The sequence below is a fragment of the Procambarus clarkii genome, chromosome 41 (genome assembly GCF_040958095.1).
Source record: "Procambarus clarkii isolate CNS0578487 chromosome 41, FALCON_Pclarkii_2.0, whole genome shotgun sequence".
NCBI classification, from domain to species: Eukaryota; Metazoa; Arthropoda; class Malacostraca; order Decapoda; family Cambaridae; genus Procambarus; species Procambarus clarkii.
In genome coordinates, this window is record NC_091190.1 from 816,057 (window position 1) to 842,559 (window position 26,503).

Sequence of the window (26,503 nt, forward strand, 5' to 3'; positions counted from 1 at the left end):
ATACCATAATATATATGATACTGCTATTATTTAGCAGTGATAGTATTACTGAAGCCCCCTGACTGTGATAAAACTGACCAGGATTCTGATAATAGCAGGATTGTGGTGATATTTAGCTGTGCTCCATGGAGGGAGGCGTAACGCTGTGCGAGGGAGGGTTGTGGCGTCGTCTTCTGACTGTGTGTGGCCACCATTTATTGACTGCACTCACCATACCAGCTTAGTGGTTCGATATGGTGAACACAAATGTAGATACTTATATATAACGTGTGTTATCTTGAGGTTATCTTGAGATGATTTCGGGGCTTTAGTGTCCCCGCGGCCCGGTCCTCGACCAGGCCTCCACCCCCAGGAAGCAGCCCGTGACAGCTGACTAACACCCAGGTACCTATTTTACTGCTAGGTAACAGGGGCATAGGGTGAAAGAAACTCTGCCCATTGTTTCTCGCCGGTGCCCGGGATCGAACCCGGGACCACAGGATCGCAAGTCCAGTGTGCTGTCCGCTCGGCCGACCGGCATCCCGGAGCCGGTGTATAGAGTGTGATAACAGCGAGAGGAGTAGGTTGGGAGCCGCCATTTTGGTGAGGGAAGAGCGTCGTCTGCACGTCTTGGCATGGTGTTTACTGATGGCCACTATGGTCTTTGGGCACCATACCAGCTTATTTGTTCAGGTATGGTGAATAAAACAGGTAGATACTTATATATAATATGTGTATATAGCGTAATAACACCACAAACAATATTGTTGAAGGACAAATATTAGTGCGTCTGGCCTTGAGGGCGGCCGCCGATCAGCTGACTGTGTGAGTAGCTACGTCTTTGTGGTCTTTACTCACCATACAAGCTTAGATGTACAGTTATGGTGAACAAAACATGTAAATACGTATATATAACGTCTGTGTATAGTGAATAAATACAGAAAGAGTATTGTAGGAGGTGAATGAGGGTGAGTGAGGTGGTGTTGAGGGAGGGAGTGGCAGTGAGTGGCTCGCTGGTGTTTGGCGGTCACTCCTCGTTGCTTTTTGACTCACAAGACCAACTTAGTAGTTCGTTATGGTGTACAAAACATGCAAATACTTATATATATCCTGTGTATATAGTGTAACAACAGCAAAACTATTTGTTTATTGTTTTATGAACATAATAATTGAATCACTAATATGCACACCATAATTTTGAGTACAGCGATGGTTCACACATTTTATAATATAAATATACCACAATTCACTGTATGGAATAATATTACTGCAAAAAAACTAAGAAAAAATCAATCAGAGACATTGAAATAATTAGGTAATAATATATTTGTGGCAACTGCCGTCTGACAGCTCGGGCGGAGTAGACCTCGTCTGGCGAAGGCTCTGCCAACGCCCCTTTTTTGCCACACTTCCCTACCCTATTGCGGCTAAAATATGCCACCTACGATTTTTTTGTTATTTTTTCCGTGATCAGGGAACAAAAATGAACACTTCTATAAGACGAAAGAATTTTTTGGAATTTTTTTTTTTGTTGCGCCTGTGGGTGTGAATTCCATTTGGGCCCCTAGCGGTTTGAGGGTTAAAACTCGTTGACAAAGCCTGGCAAGAAGTGACTCAAAGAACCCTGATCTGTGGCTGGAGAAAATTGTGCCCTGAATGTGAGCCAGGACTAGACTTTGAGGGGTTTGAGCATGTAAATAAAGTGCCTATTGTTGAGGAAATTGTTGCTCTGGGCTGGAAAATGAGCTTGGAATTGAATGGTGCTGATGTGGAGGAGTTGGTGGAAGAACTTGAAGCCCTTCAAAAGGGCAGCAAGAAGAGGCAGCTGAGGATATTTCTCCAGTGGAGGAGGATGAGGCAGAAGAGGATGTCCCCTCCGCAAGCATTAGGAAGTGGTGTCAGATGTGAGAAGACATGCAAACTTCTATTGAAACGACTCACCCAGAAAAAGATGTAGTAGACCATTGCATTAATCTTTTCAATGACAATGTGAAGCCTCACTACAGACAAATGTTGCAAAGAAGGGAAAAACAATCTTCAATGGATCGTTTCATTGTGAGAAAATCAAGCAGTGAGCCACAACCAGGACCTAGAGGTATGCAGGCAAAACGTGCCAGAGAGTGCACTCCAGAAAAATCTTCACTGCCTGATGTTATAATAGAAGGGGGCTCCCCCTTCCAAACAGTAACACCTCTCCTCCTCACTTCTTACCATCTTCCATATGCCAACAGCAGTCATCAGCAAGGGTAAGTATTACCTTGAACATACTTTTGTTGTGTTGATCAGGATGAAATTGATATAAAATAAAGTTTGAAGTGAGGTTTTTGGGTAGTTAGGAATGGATCAATTCATTTTCCATTATTTCTTATGGGGAAATTAGCTTCGGTTTACGAGTTTTCAGGTTACTAGCTGTCTCCTGGAACGGATTAAACTCTTAAACTGAGGCACCACTGTACTAACAAACCATAAGAAACCAACAAGCCTTAAGGTCCCACGAAAGAATATCTCCGTCCCCACAAAGGATGTCCCATTTTTGTTTGTACTCTGTGAGATATAGCAACACACCAAACATTTTCACGTTTTCTAAACGTGCTAAAAATGACATTTCATTGTTTTGCACACATTTTAAATAACGTTTAATATTCGTGTTTTGAGAATTTAGAGAGAGAGAGAGAAAGAGAGAGAGAAAGAGAGAGAGGAAGAGAGAGAGGAAGAGAGAGAGAAAGAAAGAGAGAGAGAAAGAGAGAGAGGAAGAGAGAGAGGAAGAGAGAGAGAAAGAGAGAGAGAAAGAGAGAGAGAAAGAGAGAGAAAGAGAGAGAGAGAGAGAGAGAAAGAGAGAAAGAAAGAGAGAGAGAGAGAGAGAGAGAGAGAGAGAGGGGGGGGGGGGGGGGGGGAGCTGTGCCATTTGTATCACAGTTCTCCCTTCGCTGGTACTGCGAACCAACTCTGGTGGGGCTGGTCCACCCAGCTTCAGGTTCACCTTGTTTTCTGGATCTTTGGCCCGGTGTTTGAACCCAACCATTTTTCTATGGCTCGACTTCTTTCAGCTAATTAATCTAGAAATGTACCTAGCTACAGAGCTGCCATTCTGCCCCTTTTAGACCTCCAGCATTAAATGAAACGAACTTCCTTTTTCTGGTTAAATTTCTGTGTCTTCTAGTCCTTCCCTTCAAAGTTTCTCGCTGAACCATTTTTCAGCTCCAGAATTAGCTCTATTGACATAGTAAGCAGGAGCTACCGTTGATGCTGCAATCTGTCAATGGCTAACCCACAACTATTGGTTTCAACCTAAATGCTGGGAGGATCATTTGTAGCTTCATTTCTTTTCCCGGAAATAGAGCAGTCATTTGTTTTTGAGTGCCCTTTTTTTCTGGAGGATTTTTCTCTTAGTACTGTAATGATCCTGAATCCCCAGACCCCAATTGCCTCTATTGAGGGCTACCTACCTGTTGACTTCCTGTTGATGATTGAGAGGATCAACATCTCTGTGGCCCGGTCTATGACCAGGCCTCCAGGTTGCTGATCTGATCAACCAAGCTGTTCTACGTGGCTACTTGCAGCCTGATGTATGAGTCACAGCCTAATAGATCAGGTATCCTTTGAAGGTCCTTGTGAAGCTCTCTTTTAAACACTACGAGAGGTTAACCAGATAGTGTGTGTAGGGGAAGCTACATTATAGCCCTAGTCTTCAGTAGGCGCTTCTGAGTCATTACGTTTGGAAGGTTCCAGGAGAATAAATAGAGGAACCACTTAGGGACCACACCAGAAAAAGGTATTTCATTACATTCAATGCTGGCTTTTCAATTAATTACATACCTGATCTAGCTGTTGCTGAATCACAGTAACATCATCTAATGGATCATCCAGCCCTTCACGCAATACCACACCCACACTCTCCAGCCTCGAAGAAACATAAGCATGTACAATCTCGGGTGTGTAAGTATCTAGCAGATGGGGTTCAGTAGCCTGTAAAGGAAGTGGTCATATTATGAACAAATTAACAGGATTTACAGTAGATAAAGTTAATGTGAAAAATATAAACAACAAAACAGGAATTAGATGCAAGGAAATGGCAGGAAGATTTAACCCTTTAACTGTGATAAGCAGTATTTGCTCGTGAAATAAAAGTTGTACCTGCAAGGAGCGAGTTCCTTTAAGTGCCTCAAAATATTGTTTATAAATCTTTCAACATTTATTCAGCAATTCGGTCTTCAGAACAGTTGTGACCTGGTAGGTGCTGCTGTCTAGAGTAGATCTAAATCCATCAGGAATACTTTGTTTGAATTCAAGATTTGGTAACCACTATGAATGCTTTAATGATTCATTATAAAAAGGTTTATGAGCATCCTTTTTTGGGGGAGCCACTTGGTGGCTCCCTGAAGCTACATTGCCAATATAGCTTCCCAATACTAAGCTACATCAGTCATATGAGTCTTATTGGCTTACCAAAGCCAGAAGCTGGCCCTCTTCATGAGGCAGAGAGAGCATGAGATTGTTATGATCATCCTCACCAAGAAAGCACTCAGAAAGCAGACAAAATAATAAAGAACAACTGCTTGATTCATGAAAACAGGGAACTAAAACAGCCTACAGACACCACAAAAGAATCACACAGAACAAAAAGACTCTTACAAAACTGGGTACGAAACGATCCTGACCACGGCATGCACCAAGCCGCCAGCTGACAGCCAGCCAATCAAGCCAGAGTGCCACATCCAGTCTTACTGCTGATGTGAGTAGGTTAACATCTCGCCTTCCCGGGCCGTCAGTCACCCAAATACTGCTTCCTCTTCAAGATAACTGCTGGACCTTATCAGGACTCTGTCCTGTGGGGGGGTCTTTTTTTTGCTATCATATTGCTCTTAGTTGTTGTACCTTGCTTCACAAGTATGTTTTCAAGCCACATTCTTGAGTGAACTTGGCATAAACTGAATTTTACCCCCCCCCCCCATGTATTCCTTCTCCAGCTGGTGTTTAAGACTGCAAAGGTACACATCATCGTAGAGCATGGGTCGATGATGTATCTTATCAAATCAAATCAAATCAAATGTTTATTTAGGTAAGGTACATACATACAAGAGATTTTACAAAGAGTGATGGATTTATAGATAGGGGTAGTACATACAATGCCTGAAGCCACTGTTACGCAAAGCGTTTCGGGCATGAAAAACTTAAATGACTAAAGCTTAATTAATACTAATTGAGCATAAAGAATAAAATGAGTTGAGAACAAATAAAAAAAAAAAGATAAAAAAGGGGGGAACATGGCTGAAAAAGCAGCACAAATACAATTCTGTCGACAAACAGCGCCATTAAAAAAAAAAAAAAAAAAAAAAAAAAAACATGGGTGACAATAGGTAAGGTAGGTTACAGGGAATTTATTAGGTATAGCTTCGTTTTTATCTTAAACTGGTTGAGTCTTGATGGGATTGTTGTGTCCAGGACAGACCCAAGTACTGGCATGAAAAGTGACTAAGGAATCCTTGATCAGAAATGAATTAGCAGTCTCCATGGAGTAGTAGTAAGACACTCACCCGGCATTCCACGAGCGCTTTGCCATAGGTTTGTATCCTGGCCGGGGAAGATTTACTGGGCGCAAATCCTTAACTGTAGCCTCTCTTTAACTCAACATAAAAATGAGTACTTGGTTGTAAAATCGATTCTTCATGGAGGTCGTATTCCAGGGACCTGCCCAAAACACTATGTGTACTAGTGGCTGTACAAGAATGTAACAACTCTTGTATATATCTCAAAAAAAAAAAAAAAAAATACTGGATTAATCCTATCCAACTTATACAGTAGCATGTACACTAAAAAATAGGATGATAACTCTTTCACTGCAAAAATTACACAAAAATTCAGTTTACAAAAAACCAGCATTGAATGTAATGAAATGCCATTTTCTGGGTGAGACCCAGAGGCTACCCGGAGCTTTCAGACTTCGACATCCGTCATGTGTATGGAGTTCTTTGGGCCTACCGGAGACCACGGCCAGAACCTGGTCCCCTCAGAGAGGCAAGGGGAGCAATGGCCTATAGAAGCCCCCGTGTGGTTAGAAGCATTTTATATCTGCCATCGATTGGGTCAGGCACCCAGAAAGGTAAGCATCCAAAAACAAACCCCTATTTTCGTGAAAATATTGCTACCAAAAGTCGAACAAGTGGATAGAACTCCCCTAAAAGAAGCAAGCAAACGATCATGACATCACACGTAGCCACACCGCTGTCTGTGCAACTTCCCCCTCCCCGGGAGCAGGAAAGAGGAGCCCCAGACCCCACACACCGGCTATCCACCCTTAGTTCTTAGGCTAGATTTTAAAACACGCAAAAAACTGCCAACCGGAGGGAGGGAGTGAGGGAGGGATGCCGGGGAGCATCCGGGTCTCACCCAGAAAATAGCGTTTCATTACATTCAACGCTGGTTTTCTGGGGAGGGGGGGGGGCCCTTCGGCAAGCGAATTACTCACAGAGGAAAAACCTAGGGGCTTACCCAGGAGACAGTCGCTGCTCACTCCTCAACGTGAAGTAGAGACAACTGGCTGCGACCGCCGACCCAAAGTAACACTGGCCCGACTAGGCCTAGGAACGTTCACGAGATGACGAGCAGCCAGGACCCTGCTTGCCCGCCAAAATCCCCACGCCCGTATGTCAGCCCAGGACATATTACTAAAGACGGCGGCAAGAGCCACGAACTTGCGAACGTCATGGGCACGGGGATAGACTGCAGGCAGGCTAGCCTTAATAATCCTGCGGACGACCTGGGAGACCCGCACCGCGAACAGGGAAGAAGGTTAACTGGATCAACCCAAAGTGAGTCCACGGACACAGGAGCCGTGGCGCGCAAACACTGGTGGAGAGCTGCAACCGGGCACAAAACATGATGCACCCCCGGCCTGACCAACCAAGCATCAACAACCCAAGGACCCCCCTCCAGAAAGCACCAGTCTCATTCTTCGCCGGAAAAGATGGAGACGGCTGCAGACAAATGAACCTATCACCCCGACCGAAGGAGCAGAAACCACTGCGCCGGAGGAGAGCATAAAGCTCACCAACCCGACCCCCAGAGGCTAACAGCAACAGGAAAAAAGAGTCTTCGAGAAACAATCCTGAACCAAAGGAACCACAACAAACCGAGGAGAAGAAAGAAAAGAGAGCACACTGTCCAAAGACCAAGACGGTTCAGGCTGTGCATGAGCAGGCCAGAGGTGAATCAACGCCTGAGACAGCTTGCGAAATGGCGCACACATAACATCAATACTGAAAGCAAGCTGAAGCAACTCCGTCAGCGCCGCACAATAAGAGGCAACAGTGTTACTCACCTAATTGTGCTTGCGGGGGTTGAGCTTTGGCTCTTTGGTCCTGCCTCTCAACTGTCAATCAACTGGTGTACAGATTCCTGAGCCTACTGGGCTCTATCATATCTACATTTGAAACTGTGTATGGAGTCAGCCTCCACCACATCACTTCCTAGTGCATTCCATTTATTAACTACTCTGACACTGAAAAAATTCTTTCTAACGTTTCTGTGGCTCATCTGGGTACTAAGTTTCCACCTGTGTCCCCTTGTTCGTGTCCCACTCGTGCTGAAGAGTTTGTCTTTGTCCATCCTGTCAATTCCCCTGAGAATTTTGTAGGTGGTTATCATGTCTCCCCTTACTCTTCTGTTTTCCAGGGATGTGAGGTTCAGCTCCTTTAGCCTTTCCTCGTAGCTCAATCCTCTCAGTTCCGGGACGAGCCTGGTGGCATACCGCTGAATCTTTTCTAACTTTGTCTTGTGTTTAACTAGGTATGGACTCCAGGCTGGAGCTGCATACTCCAGGATTGGTCTTACATAAGTGGTATACATGGTTCTGAAAGATTCCTTACACAAATTTCTAAAGGCAGTTCTTATGTTGGCCAGTCTAGCATATGTCGCTGATGATACACTTTTGATGTGGGCCTCTGGGGACAGATTCGGTGTGATATCAACCTCCAGGTCTTTCTCTCTATTTGACTCTTGCAGGGTTTCACCTAACAGATGATACCTCGCGTTCAGCCTCCTGCTCCCTTCGCCTAATTTCATCACCTTACACTTTCCCGAGTTGAACTTTAGCAGCCATTTTCTAAACCATTCCTCCAGTTTATCCAGGTCATCCTGTAGCCTCTGTCTATCTTCATCCATCTTGATTCTTCTCATAATTTTTGCATCAACAGCAAACATTGAGAGGAATGAGTCCATACCCTCCGGAAGATCGTTCACATATATTAGAAACAGGATGGGTCCAAGTACCTGTACTGAGCCCTGTGGGACTCCGCTGGTGACATCTCGCCACTCTGATGTCTCCCCCCTCACCGTTACTCGCTGTTTCCTGTTGCTTAAGTACTCCCTTATCCACTGGAGCACCTTCCCTTTTACTCCTGCCTGTTGCTCCAACTTTTTTAACAGCCTTTTATGGGGTACTGTGTCAAAGGCTTTTTGGCAATCCAGGAAAATGCAGTCGGCCCACCCTTCTCTTTCCTGCCTAATTTTTGTTGCCTGGTCATAAAATTCTATTAAACCTGTGAGGCACGATTTACCATCCCTAAACCCATGTTGGTGGTGCGTTACAAAGTTATTTCCCTCCAGGTGCTCTACGAGCCTTTTCCTCACGATCTTCTCCATCACCTTGCATGGTATACAAGTTAAGGAAACTGGCCTGTAATTCAGTGGCGCGCAAACACTGGTGGAGAGCTGCAACCGGGCACAAAACATGATGCACCCCCGGCCTGACCAACCAAGCATCAACAACCCAAGGACCCCCTCCAGAAAGCACCAGTCTCATTCTTCGCCAGAAAAGATGGAGACAGCTGTTAGGTATAAGGAGACGATCCTGGAACAATCAAGAGAGAAAGGACAACACCACGCTAACAGAAAGCGAAGTACAATGACGAAGACAAGAAAAACCGGAAGGTTCGGACACCGAGCATGCAGCACCTGAAACCAAAGCTGGGCCGGCCACCACGGGGCCAAGAGGACAACTTTCCCCTGGTAAGTCTCCAAGCGAGTCAGGACGCGGAGCAACAGCTGAACCGGGGAAAAGAGATACAGGAACCCCCATCTCGACCAGTCCTGCTGAAAGGCATCGACCCCGAAGGCCTCGCATTTGGTGAAGGGCGCCACATACAGGAAAAGGCACAGTGACCACGGCAATGCGGTGCCTTCGACAGGCAGGCCGTTGGCCAAGACGTTGGACACTGCCCGCACATGAACTGTCAGGAGAGCCAAACCCCTAGAACTCAGCAGATGAGTCACCCGAAGCGACTAGCCCCAAAGAGCCAAGGATCGCATCGAACCCCCTAGGTTCAGACAATGAACCACCGGGAAGCAGCCCAAACGGAGCCGGATCGTTGACCCGTGGGTGACCCGAATCCTCCAAAGAGCAAACCACACCGCCGCGAACTCCCGCATTGTGCTGAGGGCTCGATGGAAGGGCGGACCCCATCGTCCCAGGCCAGGCTGGTGAGCACTGGTCACATAACCCCAGCCGAAACGACGCGTCCGTGAACACCAAGCGAGGGCACGGGTAGGCGTGCCAAGGCACTGAACCCCAAAAAACCCGAAGAGGAAGCCGGCGATGCAGCAACCGATGCAAAGCCCCCGGGGTCCAAACCCAGCGATCGCGTGAGAGGCGGAAGGGACATCCCTGAAGGAACCAGAACAGCCGACAAAACCAAACCTGACCTGCTGGGTAGGCCATCATCGTGAATTTCAGGCTCTACACAGACCCTCGAGCAACTGCCAGGTGACCCGGGAGCCCCTCAGAAACAGGTCACATGCAGGACAGCAGCTGCAGGAGAGACTTCGGAGGAAGAGGCAAGGAAGTGGTCTGAGAGTCCCACACAAGGCCCAGCCAGGTCCAAACCTGGGAGGGAACCAGATGGGACTTCCTCTAGTTCACCAAGAACCCAAACCCGGCAAGCTGAGAAAGAACCAAATCCCAAGCCAGCAGACAATAGGATCAGTTGGGAGACCAAACCAGCCAGTCATCGAGGTAGGCCAACACCCGAACACCTTACAGATGCAGACGGGCCACCACGACCCATGTAAGGCGTGTGAACACCCCCTTGGATGAATTGGAAAGTGCTAATAAGCGTCCCGGAGGTCCAGGGACACCATCCAAGCGTCTGGGTCCAACAGGAGCCAAACCTGGAACAGCGTAATCATCTGAAAGGAGGAGCAATGAACCCAGGGGTTCAGACAGGACAAGTCCAGAATGAACCACAGGTCCGCGCAGTTTCGTTTTGGGACCGGAAACAGACAGGAACCCCATCTGAGGGACGTCGTCGTTACAACCATGCCCAAGCAAACCCACTTCAAGATGACCTAACAGAGCGCAGGGGAAGAGGCCTGCCCCCGCTAGCCCCGAACCCCCCGAAGGGGGGGGGGCACCCAACACCACCGGAGGCCAGAAGAAACGACTCGAAAAGCCCACAAATCGTGGGAACAGGCGTGAGCGAACAGCGCAAGCCTTCCACACCCCTCCCATCACCTTGTCAATTGGGCGAACCGCGAAAGGGCAGGCGCCCCTTACGAGACCCGGAACCTCGCAGAGTGAACACCGCGCCGACCAGATGAAGACGGGTCCAAAGAAGGAGCCGAACCTGAACCCAGCACCAGTGGCCAACCATGACGACAGGAACCCCGAGCCCTGGCACGACCCTTCCGGGAAGGCCCACCACCGGACCCCCAGAGAACCAACAAGTCTGGCATAGGACTGCAAGAAACTGAAGCAGCCTGAATATACTGCGCTATGGCTGAATCCTCAAACAGCGGAGGAAAAAAAGGCGAAGACATCTTAAGAGCCAAAGCACAAGCAGATTCCACGGCGGAGGCAAGCACCGCCAGCCGACACATGAGCCAAGAAGAATAAAACAGAAAAACCGCATCCCTCAAGATCGGCCCGAAAAGCTTCAACAAGGCAGCAGACGAGCGAGCCGGCAAGGCGCCAGAACCAGGAACAGCCCTAAGCACCCCGACAGCCTCCTGGAGCCAATCCGAAGACAGCTCCAGGAGGGAAAAGAAACGCAAGGCCAAAGCCAAAATGCACTGGGTGCACAAGTCCTCAGCCACCAGCGCAGTCGAAAGGGAGGGAACCTGCACATGGAGCTGAACGACGCCAACATCACGTGGAAGGGCAGGGGCAAACAAGCACTCATTAAGGTGCTCAAGGTCGCCCCCCAGGAAAACCTGAGCCACCGTTGAAGCCTCCCACCACTCAAGCGTGCGGGAACGGCAGAAGGAGTGCCAACCCTCCAGGGCAAAAACAGGACAGTTCACCAGCCAGAATGACTCTGGGACCTCATAACGGAGTCAGAAAGGGAATTAAGTCCCAAACCTGAACGCTGAGGGATCCATTGCCGAGGCATAATCCGGGTAACGCAGGAGGTTAGCCACAAGGGCTGCCCGAGCGGACCCGTAGAGGCAGGTCCCGAGTGACTCGTGAAAGGGAACCCCAAGCCCCATGGGCAGTACTTACAGGGCACCTAGGGAAGGCAACCCTAGGTGCATGCAGCCCGGGTACTCAGGACTAACTCTTGGCTCTTGCATCCCTGGAGAACAGACACCACACACTAAGCACAGCACTGCAAAAACTCTGGAGCCAGAGCACACCACCGTTGCCTCTAGCATCAGCCTAAGAACTAAAGTTGGATAGCTGGCGTGTGACGTCTGGGGCTCCCCCTTCCCCCTCCCAGGAAGGGGGGGAGCTGGGCAGACAGCGGCGCGGCGACGTGTGATGTCATGATCATTTGCACGTTTCGTTTAGCGGAGTTCTATCCACTTGTTCGGCTTTCGGTAGCAATATTTTCACCAAAATAGGGGTTTGTTTTGGGATACTTACCTTTCTGGGTGCCTGACCCAATCGAGCCACCCAAAAAGATAGGCATCCCAAAACAAACCCCTATTCTGGTAAAGAAATTGCTTCTGAGAGTCGAACTAGTGGTCAGAACACCCAAACAAAAACGAGCCAACGAGCATGACGTCATTACGTCGCCGCGCTGCCGTCTGTACAACTCCTTTCTCCCCGGGATGGGGAAGGGGGAGCCCCAGGCCCCGTGTACCGACTACCCAAGACCCCAGTTCTGAGGCTGATGTGCTAGGCAGAGGTCGTGTGCTCTGGCTCCGGACTTAGTTTCAGCTCTATGCATTGTGTGTGGCAGATGTCTTTTAGGATGTGTGCAAGCCAGAAGTATTTCTTCAGTACCCGGGGCTGCATGCACCTAGGGTTCCCTTCCCTAGGTGCCCAGTAGGTACTGTCCTTGGGGCTTGGGGCCACCTTTCACAAGTTCCTTGGGTTCTGCCTCTGCTTGGCCGTTTACCGCTTGGTTTTCAGCCGCCCTTTGTGTGCTCGGGTGTTCTGACTCCCTTGTTCGCCTTAGGGTAGTGGGCAGTTTGCACTAGTAAGGGGAAGGGGCACAGGGTGCTGCGCAGCTTGCTTTTACCATTCGTAGCGGCCGGCTCCGTTCCTCCTTGGTATGCTGTCCTCTTGCGGGGTTTTCTTTTTCCTTTTGTTTACCTGCCTGGTGGGGGGTCTGCCTTGGTTGTTACCCCGTGTGTACTGAGTACTCTTATCAATTCAGGTGGTACCCCTTGCTAGGTCCCCGTGAGTATACACGTCCCGTCCCGGGGGGTTCAGTTATAAGAAAGTTATTTGGTAGACTTGGGCTGGTTAGCAGTACCCTGCCTGGGCACCCCTAAGCGTGAGTTCCGTCTCAGGACCCTGGGAAACCCCACGGGGGCACGATGGATGTGACTCCTGAGTCCCCCCCCACCATCGCCTTGTGCGAGTTCGAGGGTTGCTCTGTCCCCTTGTCCAAGGGTGACTCTCATAGTTTTGCCTCCGTCATGCTGCCTGGTGGATCAGTGGCACCTTCGACCCGGAGTCCTTTGAGTTTTGTTGCTTGTTGTAACTCAGTTACCCAGTCCATTGATGACTATGCAGGTACAGGCAGCTCAGGCGTTGCACGTTGGGTTCACGTGGTTGCAATGCGTTAGGTTGTTTGCTCCCCGGAAGCCCGGAGGCGCCCCGTTTTGGTTATTGTGACGGGGCTTGAGGGTGTTGGTCGCTTCGGTTTTGTTTCCGTCCGCACCTTGTTGTTCGGTCTGGTCCCCCCCTTCCTTCCTGCATCCGGCCCCGACCCATCTGTGGGTTTCAGGGTCGGGGCAAGGTTTCGATGGTCTTGAGACTTGGGTAGTCTCAGAGATTGCTGCTTCCGGGGTTGTGACGGAGGCATTCGAGCCTGTTCCTCCTGCCGTGGCGTATGGGTCTGACCAGTGGGCTCCCTTAGTGTTTTTATGGCTGCCTCGGCTTTTTCTTGTGAGGCCGGGGCTTTGGGGGGACTGCTCAGCCCGGCGTCCTGGTGTGGAGGTGGCGTCCTCCTCCTGTGGTTGCGGAGGAGCTGACTTGGGGGACCTTGGGCCCCGTTGGACCCCGCCGGGGTTTTTCCACCCTCTGAGTAGGGCTTGCGGTTACGGGGAGTGGGGTTTTCCTTCTCCCTTCTGCATACGAGTTGTTGGGAGTCGACCCCTCCACAGGTTTGGTTCCATCCTGCCGGTGGGTATTTTTCTCTGTTTTCTCACCTTTCTCTGGGACATGTATTATTCATGTCGCGGTCATGTTCTCCTCATATCGGGGTCCTGCATGACTATTGGTCTCGAGCGCGACTGTGCCCATATGAGCCATCGTGATTTTGTGCTTGCTTATGCAAGATCTCGAAAGTTCAGGAAGGTTTTCGATACTTCCAGTATTATTGGAATGTCTGTTGTCTTCTGGTGAGGCTTAACTCCAGTCCTATATAGGACTCGTTGGTCCTCTTCTATGCTTCTTGATTTTGGTAGTTTATTTAATTTTTTATTGTAACATATTCTCTCTGTGCTCTTTCTTGTTCACCTCTGGCCTGCTCATGCGCCGCTTGAGCCGTCCTGGTCCTTAGATTGGGTGCTCCCTACTCTTCTCCTCGGTTTGTTGGGGCCCTTTCGGTTTTGGAATGTTTCCAAGGCTCTTTTCTTGTTGGCATTAGCTTTTGGGGGTCGGGTCGGTGAGTTTTGTGCTTTCCTCCGGCGCAGGGATTTCTGCTCTTTGGGTCCTTTGCATTCAGTTGTTTGCTTACTGCTGTCTCCTGTTTTTTGGCAAAGACTGTGGCGGCTGCTTTCCCGAGGGGTCCTTGGGTTGTTGATGCTTGGTTGGTTTGGCTGGGGGTGCATAATGTGCTATGTTCGGTTGTGGCTCTTTGCTGTTTTTTGCATGCCATGACTGTCGTGACTGGGGTCGCTCTTTGGGTTGCTCTGGTTTCCCTTCTTCCCTGTTCCGAGGTGTGGTTCTCTCCGGTCATCCGCGGGGGTGGTTTGGTCCAGCCAGCCTGCGGTCTATCCCCGTGGCCACGACGTTCGTCAGTTGGCTCTGCATTCCTTCATTGATGTCCCTGGGCCTCATCAAGCCTGTGTGCCCTTGGAATGGCGGTTGCAGCCTGTTGTCTCGGCTTCCCGTTGGGGAGCGAACAACGACCGCCTCCCGGGTTAGTCTCTCTTGTTTTTGTCTTTTGGTAGGTAGCTCTAGGGAGCCGATGGGGCTCCCCCAGGAAACCAGCACTGAATATAATGAAACGCCATTTTCTGGGTCAGACCCGGAGGCTCCCCGGCAACCTTCCCTCCCTCCAGTCGGTAGTTTTTCGCATGTTTTGATATCCAGCCTCAGAACAGGGGTCTTGGGTAACCGGCTCGAGGAGTCTGGGGCTCCTCCTTCCCCCTCCCGGGGAGAAAGAAGCTGCGTAGACGGTGGTGCGGCGACGTAATGACGTCATGCTCATTAGCTTGTTTTTGTTTGGGGGTTCTGTTCACTAGTTCGGCTCTCAGAAGCAATTTCATAACCAGAATAGGGGTTTGTTTTGGGACGCCTACCTTTCTGGGTGCCTGACCTGGTCGATGGCAGACATAGAATGCTTCCAACCACACGAGGGTTTCTATAGGCCAATGCTCCTCGTGCCTCTGTGAGGGGGGACAGGTTCTGGCTCGTGGTCCCCCGGTAGGCCCAAAGAACTCCATATACATGACTGATGCCATAGTCTGACATTAGCAATATCAGCCTGGATAGCTCCGGGAAGCCGACGGGGCTCCCCCCAGAAAATTACTTTTGGATCAAGACATAGCATACCGAATACAAGTACAGTCCCCCAACTTGAAACTGGGTGGTATAATACAGCTGCTCAAAGTTTGAAGGAGACATATAGTAGTTATACAAGTACTAAGTACAAATGCAGAAACAAAATAATCAATAAACCTGTTGATAACAATACCACATATCAGAAGATGGAGAAACGTCATCGTTTCTCCATCTTTTGATGTGTGGTTTGGTCATCATACAGTATCTTCAACCACATTATTGTGACTTATTGTAAAAATAAACCTGTTGTCAGAAAACAACATCATGTGTTGTGTGCACGCTGCATACAAGCTCTTGTGTGCAGCACACTCTTGCACATGATGCTAGAGGAGTATTCTGAAACAACAGGTTAGAGGTTAACACAATGACTGTGAAGAAATAACCCTTTACACAAGACACTTACCTTCAAATATGGAATAAATCCCACCATACGCTGCCACAGGGAGATTAAGTAGTGAACACTGTTTGGGCATGATTTCCACAATTTTTTAAAAGTGTGAATAGTGAATTTTGCTATCAGCTGTATGGCATCTGGATAGTGTTCAACCATTACTAACTCACTCAATTGGTAGTTGTTTTTCAGTTGCAGTAATAACCTTGAAAATTCACTGTGGTTCGATGGGTCAGTCAGGCTCTAAAATAGACAATTAAAACAGTGATACAACAATTATCAAACAAGCCAATATATATCACATATGCTTCTTTAATTTGACATGATATTTATATGAAAAAGAGATATATTCTAGAGCTCATTCCTTTTATCACATTACATAGAACAGAGAGGCAAAAGATATTCCAATTAGGCTACTGTAAAATCTCAAAATTTCATTGTCATCTTTTAAGAAACAAATATCCAAAATCCATTACATATTAAAAGTCGAGATAAGAAGGTAATGATAACTGTGTCACTATTAGGACTTCTAGTATGCCAAAAAATAATAAATCAGTTTAAACTAACCTGTGGATTTTTAATTATGTTTCTAATACCATTGACAAGTGTAGTTAGAAACTTTGCTCTTTCAGCATTTCCAAGCAGAGTTCGCCTCACCGAGGTTATTTGCACTAAGCATGACAAAGTCTGAAATGAAAAATGACATGTTTCAAATGTAGTAAAACAAAAACCCAACATTGAATATAATTAAATGCAAATTTCTAGAGGAGCTCTGGTGGCTCCCTGAAACTGTCTTCCCGAGATTGAACCAGTGAAGAGTGGGGTGCCATAAGCACAATCACAGAACACTGTATAAACATCAGACGTCCACAGTTGTTCAACATCCTCCCAGCGAGCATAAGAAATATTGCTGGAACAACCATGGACATCTTCAAGAGAAAACTAGATAGTTTTCTTCAAGAAGTGCCAGACCAGCCGGGCTATGGTGGATATGCGGGTCTGCGGGACGCTCTAAACAACAGCCTGTTGGATCAAGCACTCACAAGTCAAGCCTGGCTTCAGGCCATGCTTGGTGAGTAGAAGAACTTCCAGGGGCCAGATTCACAAAGCAGTTACGCACGTACTGTACTTAGGAACGTTTTTCTTCTTAGCATCTTCGAAACGGCTACGTCGAGATTTGGGAAGGCATTTAAGTATGGAAAATCTTCGTAAGTAAACACCATCACGCCAAGAGAGCTCTGGACCACTCATAGCTTTACGTAAACTGGATATAGCTCAATTTTTCTCTTCTTCACAAACCAGAGGATTGATTTTATTATAAACAAACATTTTTGCTGGTGAGTCTTATCAAGAAGGAGTCCTTCATGTTAACAATATATGCATTCTCTGCTTGAAACTTGTAGTAAAAATGTCTTTTCTGGGGGAAGCCCCGTCGGTTCCCTGGAGCTATCTAGGTTGAATGGATATGTATATCTTTCTGGCATCAGTCAATGCATGGAGTTCTTGCCTACTGGGGAATATGAGCCATAACCTGGCCCCCCTCTAGAGAGCCACGAGTAGCAATGGCCTATAGAGACCCTCCTGTGGTTGGGAGCATTCTGTTTGCCATCGACCGGGACAGGAACCCAGAAAGGTAGGCGCCCCAAAACGAACCCCTATTCTGGTAAAACTAGCAAATTAAAATAAATAAATTTTTTATTCAGGAACTATTGCGACCGAAGGTCAAACAGGTGGATAGAACTCCCCAAACGAAAATTAGCAAACTAGTATGACATCATCATGTCGCCACGCCGCTGTCTGGACATCCCCCATCCCTTCCCGGGGAGGGGGAAGGGGAAGCTGAAGACCACCCGCCGGCGACCCAACCTTCAGTTCTTGGCTGATGGAAGTCTGGTGCAGTCGTGCCTCTGGCTCCGGTTTTTGTTTCAGTTCTGTGCCTTGTCGTGTGGGCTGTCTCTACATGTAGTGCATGAGCCAGGAATGATATTTCACAGTACTAGGGCTGCATGCGCCTAGGGTCACCTTCCCTAAGTGCCCTTTTAAGTACTGCCCTTGGGGCCTCCTTCCACAAGTCAACTCAGGATCTACCTCCGCTGTGCCATTTACTGCTCGGAAAATAGCGCTGCCCTTGGGGTCAGCTGGGGTTTTTCTTACCCCTTATTTGTCTCTGGGTTGGGGTAGTTTTCGTCACTGGTAGGGGCGTGAGGTACTGCACAGCTAGTTTTCACCAATGACAGCGGCCGGCTGTATTCCGACTGAGTACTGTCAGGGTTTTACTCTCGGGTGAGCAACAGTATACTCAAGGTCACTCACCGTAGCCCTGCGGGTCTTCACTCTATCCTCGCGGCGCCACTGTACGCCAGGAGAGTATCCCAGTCAATCCCAACCGGCCTCTGATCGAGAAGGAGTGGGAACACAACTTGTTCACTTAACTGTTGTATGCCCGCCATGTCATAGGGCTCTACTACTAACCACAAGGTCGCCAACTGGTGTTTTCGGTGTCCAGTAACACGTCAGTGGTTTTGTTGAATTGTGGTAACAGTGGCAAGGATACACTCAATAGATCTGATATCAGGCAGGTATTTGTTGACCAGACCACACACTAGAAATTGAAGGGATGACGACGTTTCGGTCCGTCCTGGACCATTCTCAAGTCGATTGTCGACTTGAGAATGGTCCAGGACGGACCGAAACGTCGTCGTCCCTTCAATTTCTAGTGTGTGGTCTGGTCAACATACTTCAGCCACGTTATTGTGACTCATCGCAGGCAGGTATTTGCTTCTATCACTCTCTGCTTTCAGGTATCACATAGCCACAAGAAATATGGAGGGGATGATATAAACACCAATGTATTTTGTATTTTACTTAAAACTCATTCAAAGACATCACAAGATTTTATCAAAAAGCAAACAGCTGTTTCAGGCGGGAGTCGTTCATTCCCACATAAAATATGAACTCACTAAGCTGGCAACACTCCCCCTCTCGTCAATGTCAAAATCAGCTGGGCGACTACCCCTCGCGCGAATGTTACTTTATCTGTTTGCTTGGCGTGACGCGCCAATTTCTTTAAGCTCTCAAAGATCACTAGAAGTTCGAACACACAATATTTGCGACAATAGCACGTAAATACTTCGCTACACTGATCTTGGGCTCAATCAAACATTTCTATATTAAATGTGACAATAATTCACTGTCATGGTATTACACACTGCCCTTCGTTTAATGATAACTTACGAAGTATATATCACTGGAGTTCTCAGTAATTCTTTCCGTGGGCGATAACACAATTAATCACTGCACACATGAATGATTATTCAATACACGAGCATAGACATATATATATATATATATATATATATATATATATATATATATATATATATATATATATATATATATATATATATATATATATATAGATGAGTCAGACATCAATAATGGTAATAACATAGTTACTGGGCAAATAGCCTAACTCCCAACACTGGCATAATTATATATATATTTTCTCTCACTATATGATCACATTAAAGTCTCATGAAAGACATTCTCAACACAGTAAATTCATCAATTACTCCGGGTGCCTGCACACACCACTAATAATCGTAAATATCGTGAGTACTCTTTATAGTACCACTCTGCACACTGGTGCCTTACTTTGACATAGGTGAGCCTTGCTCACGACATACAAAATACTCAGGCTAAATAATATAGCTGACTAAAGGGGAATTGGGAGGGAAACTAGAATCACCTACTTCCACCTATCCTCCGATGAGAGCTGAGTTGTAGCTCCTGGTCCTGGCTCCTGCCTCGTGTAGGGAACGCCCCCACACACACTCTGTTGTGTCCTCCAGGAACTCAATCAATGTCCCACCGTAAGCGCGTCGTCTCCGTGCCTTTTCCCTGCAGGTCCGTGCTCCTCCTCGACTTCTTGTAGGGTTGGAGTCGGTCTCCCGGCCGTCAACTTCTCCCCCCAGCTACGGCTGCCCGCCTACGTCTCGGCTGCAGTCGTTCGGATTCCCGAATAGTTTCCTTCTTCCTCTGCTTCCCAGTGGCTCGGTTCAGCCACTACGCCGTCACAAACGGGTGAACTGCCTCAGACGTCGCATACGTCACTGCACAGACTTCACTTCTTCTTGCACAGTACCTGTCCTGGAGCACTTGTTGCTCAATATCCCGTCGATTCCCTCTCTGGTCCAACACATGAACGAAGGAAGACCTCACAGAGTACTGGCAGACTTCGGGTGACGCGTGAAATCCACGGGAGCGGGAAATAACTGTCAAACTGACAGGACCAATCTTCGCACGTCCAATCACCTTGACGTGTCGTGTCAGACTGATTCCCTCCGGAGGATTGGCCGATCCACTACGTCATCACTGTGGAGCTATCAGCCGTCGCATACGTCGCTGCCTAGACTCCACTCTTGCACAACACCTGTTCCTGGAGCACTTGTTGCTCAATATCCCGTCAATTCCTTCTTCGGTTCAACACATGAACGAAGGAAGACCCCACAGGTGTTGGCAGACCACGGGTGATGCGTAAATCCTCCGGAGTCGGGGTAAACTGTCCAACTGACAGGACCCCCCCCCCCCCAGCGCACGTCCGACCTCCTTGACGTGCTGTCTTAGACTGACGGCGCCAGCGCGGCGCGATGACCGGACCCCCTTTCCTTCGTGACGTCATATTCGCCACGGGAGGTTTTCATTGGCTCTCTGTGCCACGTCGCTGTTGGTGACCAACCTGGAGTCACTGACGTCACACAGTTTTGGCGGGAAAACAGAAGAGCCAGCGCCATATTGGCTTCCTAAAGGGCCTAAACCACAGCCCAAAATACTCTTCTTGTATAAATTTCTCGGCACTCCGAGAACACTACATTCCCCTACATATACCAAACTGATGCCTGCGACGTAGAGAACGCTCGGGTAAAGTGGACATGACTCTTACTGCAGGCGTGGGAGAAATATAAGGGGGGGAACACCGTCACAGTACGTTGTCCTCTTGCAGGGTTTTTCTTTTGTTTTTGTTTTCTGCCTGGTTGTGAGGTCTGCCTTTGTGGTCCCCCATCGCTGTTCTTGGGGTATATATATCTGTATTTCTGTGTTTGGTGGTCCTCCCTGCTTGGCCCCCGTGTGTGGACACATCCCGGGGGTTCAGTTTTAGCAGTTTGTTTGGTAGACTTGGGCGCCAGTTCGAAGTTTGAACCCTGCCTCGGCTTCCCTTAGCGTGTAACCATGTCTAACCCCTTAACTGCATTGCCTCCAAATATGACACCCCTGCAGTGCACAGGAAATAAATTATCTGGAAAAAATTCTTTTTTCTTTTTAAAGTGTCAGAAACCCTTCCCTCAGCATGGGTATGTAGAAAAAAAATTGAAATTGTACTTACTTTGGCTGCTATGGGGTCCGTAAGTTGGGGCGTGACTCATCATTCCCTGTTCGCCCGTGACGTACGCTCCCGGGGCCAGTAGGGTGCTCGGGGCGGGGCATGCGAGTTGCCGCGAATATATTTTCGTTCATTTTTTCCACACAGTTCCAAATACATTTTGTTTGTTTTTACGTGCTAATCCTATGTATAGTGAACACGTACACTATATTATGGCAGTAAAACATCCGTACTGTCCGAAGACACTGTGTTACGTGCATGACACTTGTGTACACATATGCAGCACATATTTACTATGTATCATGCTAATTTATGTATATATACAATCTATTTACAGACTATACACTGTCACACATTATATACATTCACCATCAACACATTCAGAATACCACGAGTGAGAGCTGCCACACCCAGCCAGCTCTCCCTCACTTCTCCAACATTGTATTCGCCAACTTTGCCCCTCCCATCATACAGTTATTCACACCAATGTTTCATGTTCATTTATGTATATTTATAACATATGTACACACTATACACTGTCACACACTATATACATTTACCATCAACACATTCAGAACATTGCGTAGCAGCTGCTTCGTATGGGCCAATAGCAGCTGCCTCGTATGGGCCAATAGCAGCTGCCTCGTATGGGCCAATAGCAGCTGCCTCGTATGGGCCAATAGGAGCATTTGGCCATGAACACATTCAGAACACCTTGAGTGAGAGCAGCCACTCCCAGCCAGTCTCCCTCACTCCAACATCTTACTCGCCAACATTGCTCCTCCCACCATACTGTTATAGTTCTTATTACACATGTTCTATATACCTATCTACATGTTTTATTTACCAGAACTATGCAAGTAAGCTGGTATTGTGTCCAAACAGTACAGTGGCCACCATACACTGCATAAAAAATCACACAGCAGACGATGCTACGATTACGTCACCTCCCTCACCAAAATAGCTCCTCTCAACATTCTTCTGTCGTTGATGGCGTCTGTTTACAAGAGCCCTGAGGAAGCTGATGTGAACCCCATGTAGCTGCGGGAGTTTTGAATGGAACGTGAAAAATACAAATACCCGGAGGCGCGTTGCGCAAACCAGACATGAGCCTGCAGGCGTGTTGCGCAGTTTAAGGGTTAAGGGCCCTGGGAAACCCTACTGGGGCTACGTGGTCCGATGGATGTGACCCGAGTCCCCCCCATTCGTGTCTTGCGAGTTTGAATGTTGCTCTGTCCCCTTGTCTCAGGGTGACACTCACCGGTTTTGCCTCCGCCATGCTGCCTGTTGGGTCAATGATTGTTTTGACCCGGAGTCGTGCGACATGTGTTGTCTGAACGTGCTCCAGTTCACCCAAGCCACTGATATTGATATGCGGGTGCAGGCAGCTGCGGCATTGCATGCTAGGTTTAGGTTGCTGCAACGCTCTAGGTTGGGTGCAGCCCCGGATGCCTCGGGACTGCCCCGTTTTGGTTGTAGGGGTCCGGACTTGGGGGTGGGAGTCGCTTCGGCTCCCGTTAAGTCCGCTCCTCCTCATCCTTCCCCATCTGTTGTGCATACTTCCTTTCCCTTGCTTCCAGTTCAGAACCAAAGGTGGGTTTTGTGGTTGGGGCGGGGTCTGGTTGGGTTGAGACTCTGACAGTCTCTGGGTTTTCCTCTTCCGGGGAGGCGCAGAGGCATTCAAGTCTGTTCCTCCAGCTGTGCTGTATGCATCAGACTAGTGGGCTCTCTTCCTTAGTGTTTTGTACGGCTGCCCCGGCCCTTACTTGTAGGGCTGGGGCTTTGGGGAACAACTCGGCCCCGGGTCCTGCCGTAGGGGTTCCCCGGGGTTGGGGAGGGGTTGCCTGGTGGGCCTAGGCCCTGTTTTCCCCCGCTTGGGTTTTTATACCCTCAGAGGGGGGCTTGCAGTTCCTCAGAGTGGGGTTTTTCCCTCCCCCCTCTGCGTTCGTGTTGGTCTCGGGTCTACCCCTAAATGGGTTCGGTTGCGTGTCCCTTTGTGTCCGTCGGTTCCGTCCTTCCTGGGGGTGCTTTTCACCCTTTTCCTCTCCTTTTTCACGCTTATGTTGCGTTGCTGTTCCCTTCGTTTCAGGATCCCTGCACGTCCCTTGGTCTGGGGTGTCTTTGGGCCCATATGCCTCCATGCGTTTGTGCTTGCTTGTCAAGGTTCTCGTTGGTTCGCGAACCTCCTCAGTAATTCCAATATTATTGGAACATCTGTTGACTTCCAGTGAGGTTTCCCTCTGGTCATTCTTTTGTGTTCACATCGTCTCTCCTTCCTGTTTCGACATTACTCATATTCGTTACGTACACATTGCTGGTGTATGTACGATATGTGTACATACGACTGGTGTACGAGCCACACCACCTGGGCAGAAGGTGGGTGGTGCAGTTCGTGCCTCTGGCGCTGGGGCCAGGGTGATCATTTAGTTTCTGGGCGGTGTACATGTGTGTTGATGTTCAGCGTTCTTTCTCGCGGATTCTATGCTGTTTTCGTTCCTCTTATCTCTGGCCATACCCCCTGGATACTCGGGGTGTTCTGGAGCGAGTGTGGGGCGGCTTTGAGTGGTGCCTGCTCCGTCTCTGTACTGCATGCACCTCGTCTTTTCCTACTCGGCACGCACCCCTGGACGTTCTCCACTAGGAATGCTCCCGTTCCCTTGCACGGCTCAGCTGTGTCATGACATGGTGGGTGTCTGTTTTGCAGGTGAGATTGTACTGTCTGGCAGCTCTGTCGGCCGGGTGCTGGTTCTAGCTGTTTGGTGGGGTACTCGCCTCGTACTCCCCTAGTTGTGCTTGTGGGGGATGAGCTCTGGCTCTTTGGTCTCACCTCCCCACTGTCATTCATCAGGTGTACGGATTCCTGAGCCTACTGGGTTCTATCTTCTCTGCAATTGAGACTGTTTATGGAGTCTGCCTCCACCACATCTCTTCCTAGTGCATTCTACTGTACTTACTGACTTCTGACACTGGAAAAATTCTTTCTGTGTGTCTGGCTCATTTGGGTACTCAGCTTCCGCCTGTGTCCCCTTGTGCGCGTACCACCCGTGTTAAGTGATCCATCCTTGTCTATCCTGTCACTTTCCCACTTGACAGGGTAGCGTCCTTGGCACCTAACAGGGGTGTTAGGTGTTGTGTTTTGCTTGGACACTTTGCGTGTGTCGTACAGTGCCTGCTTTGTCTGTGTACCTTGTTCTTGTTGTACTGGGGGGCACTGCCCCCACACTTCGGTGCTTTTTGTTTAGTTTTTCGGCGCCTGGGTCTTTTCTTTTCTCGATCTTTGGACACTCCTTCATTTCCCCGGTCCGTGTTTGTGTCCTTCCTTGCCTTGGTCTATGGGCACTCCTTTCTAGCCTATCTTCGGTGCCTGGGTGCAATCTAATACCCATGGTATCCTTCTGTGTATGTGCGACCACCCACGACACACGTTGTGGTTGATCGTGTACGCTGCGTTACCGGCTGCTACTTGGTCCCTATTCTGGCCTTTTCCTTGCCTATTTCTGTTCCCCCCCCTCTCTATGCTACACATGGCTGTGTATCTTGGTCGGTGCTTATTGGCTGTCCTGTTGTTGGGTGTCGGGGTGGGGCTACTGTCCATGTTCAGTTCCCTGATTTTGGCCTACCCCAGTGTTTAGTTTTGGTACTGAATTCACTTTTCCTTGTTCTCCCTGCAGGCTTTTGTGTTACAATGTCTGCGGGAGGTTGTGGTCTTCCGGTCAACTGCTCCTGCCCTCCTGGTTCTTTTTCTTGGGACAGGGATAGCTTGGATTCCGGTCCTGGCTCCAGCTTTTCTTTGTTCATTTTCCGGAACGTGCATTTTTGTTTTTTTGCAGTACACGTCCTGAGCAGTTCTCCTCCTGTATACCTCGGAGACGCGTGCGTCATTCTTCCCTGCTAGAGCTGGTTGTGCTGCTCCTTCGGGTTGTGGGGGGTCGCTGCTTTTTGCTTTGCGTCTTGCGCTTTAGTTTGTGGTGCTCGTTTTCCTTGTTGGCCTCTGCCTGGACCCTGGCTCTTCGGTGTTCACCTTGTTGGTCCTTTCAGGGTCCTGGGGAGGGAGGGAGTGAGTTCCTCCCAGACGGGGCATTTCTGCTCATCCTGGTTGGTTCCTTTTCGGCTCGCCGAGTTTGCATTCCTGGTTCCTGGCGGCCGTTCCTTCTGGTTTTTGTGGGAACCGACCTGTGAGATTTATATTTATTTAATTTATATGAATTTATATTTACGTTAATTTATATACTTCGATAGCAATTTGTATAATGATAAGTGGACTGTATTTCTGCAATAATCTCTTAATCTCACAAATCGATCCTCTACACATTAGGGGGGGTTATTAAATTAATATATATGCAGCCAATCAAACTACAGAATTAGACTACATACATTGAAGAGGTTCCTTATCTTATAGTACAGCAGGTTAGTCCACCAGGTATAACTAGGGTGTAGACACCAAATTATCCTCTTTGAGGTAGCTTCCATATCACCCAGTAACTGGTGCACAAAATCTTGCATCCTCGTCTTGACCTGTCAAAAGTGCGCTAGCTGTGAAGCCAGAAACCTAGTATATGACAGGTATTCAGAGAAAACTGTACATGGAACATTAAAGACCTGGCTTAATTACCTTTAGTTTGAGGCTTCCACGTGATCTAACCGGGTCACCCTATATCCTGACATTAATGGCCATAAATAAAAGATACATGGGTTTCGGAAAGAACACTTAACTTGAATTGTAGACATCGTGTTGGAGATGGTACCTTTGGTTTCCATAACACTACGTCCAAGTAAAATTAACAGGAGCCGAATTTGCTCCCGTGTGAGCCTCTGGTCTCAATATAAACAATGGCTGTTTAACACTCCATACTATTGACGTTACTGGCCGACATTGTCCAGATATGATAGGAGCTAAATTTGCTCCACACGTCTCGGAGGTGACACAACAATGGCTGCCCTCCTTCCTCCACTCTGACGCCTGGCTTACATTGTCCAGATTTCAGAACGTGATAGAAGGGTCACATTTACTCTACTTTAATATTGATAATTAAGTTAATTTATATAAGATGTTTTTATGATGGTAAAGTCCAAAGACTTATGTATTTAAGAATAATTCCCAGCAGAATAGCTGGTGAATTATAATAGTATGTGGTGATGATATCCCGTTTTCTTAGACGGTAATTCCACTACAAGTTACGTTTTCTATGGGTAATTTGTTGGTACAATACAGCTATTATCTGTATGATTATTAAATGGTGTCGGATTTTCCGACATAATTCCCCAGGGGCTGCTCACGGGTCGAAGTCCTAATTAGAACAGACGAACACCGATACTCCTCCTTCGAATTATTAGATTAATTTGATGTTAGTAGTTAGTAATCACACATTTATGTGTCTGTTCGTACAGGACGGATGTCCCGTACTAGAGTTGCAGGGGTTAGAAGTCTAATGCGATTTCATTTCCCTGTCAACTCTTGAAAGGCTAATATTCAAGCCTTATTACATATTATTTAACCCAGAAGACTGGATGTGATCAAGTACTACAGTCAAGTATGATTCAGGGACTGCAGTGAGATCAGTGACATTAGATATAACTT

At 48.1% G+C, this 26,503-nt stretch overlaps 1 protein-coding gene across 1 annotated transcript in view; it reads right to left on the bottom strand.

Annotated features, from left to right (window-relative positions):
- The window catches only part of LOC138373053 (exportin-7-like), a 174,123-nt gene that overhangs the window by 44,259 nt on the left and 103,361 nt on the right, over positions 1-26,503 (bottom strand). Inside the window, exons 6-8 of the mRNA XM_069339073.1 lie at positions 16,113-16,232; positions 15,558-15,788; positions 3,796-3,945 (exon numbers count right to left, since the gene is read on the bottom strand). Of these exons, the coding sequence (XP_069195174.1) occupies positions 3,796-3,945; positions 15,558-15,788; positions 16,113-16,232 (501 nt within the window). The remainder of the gene's footprint in view (positions 1-3,795; positions 3,946-15,557; positions 15,789-16,112; positions 16,233-26,503) is intronic.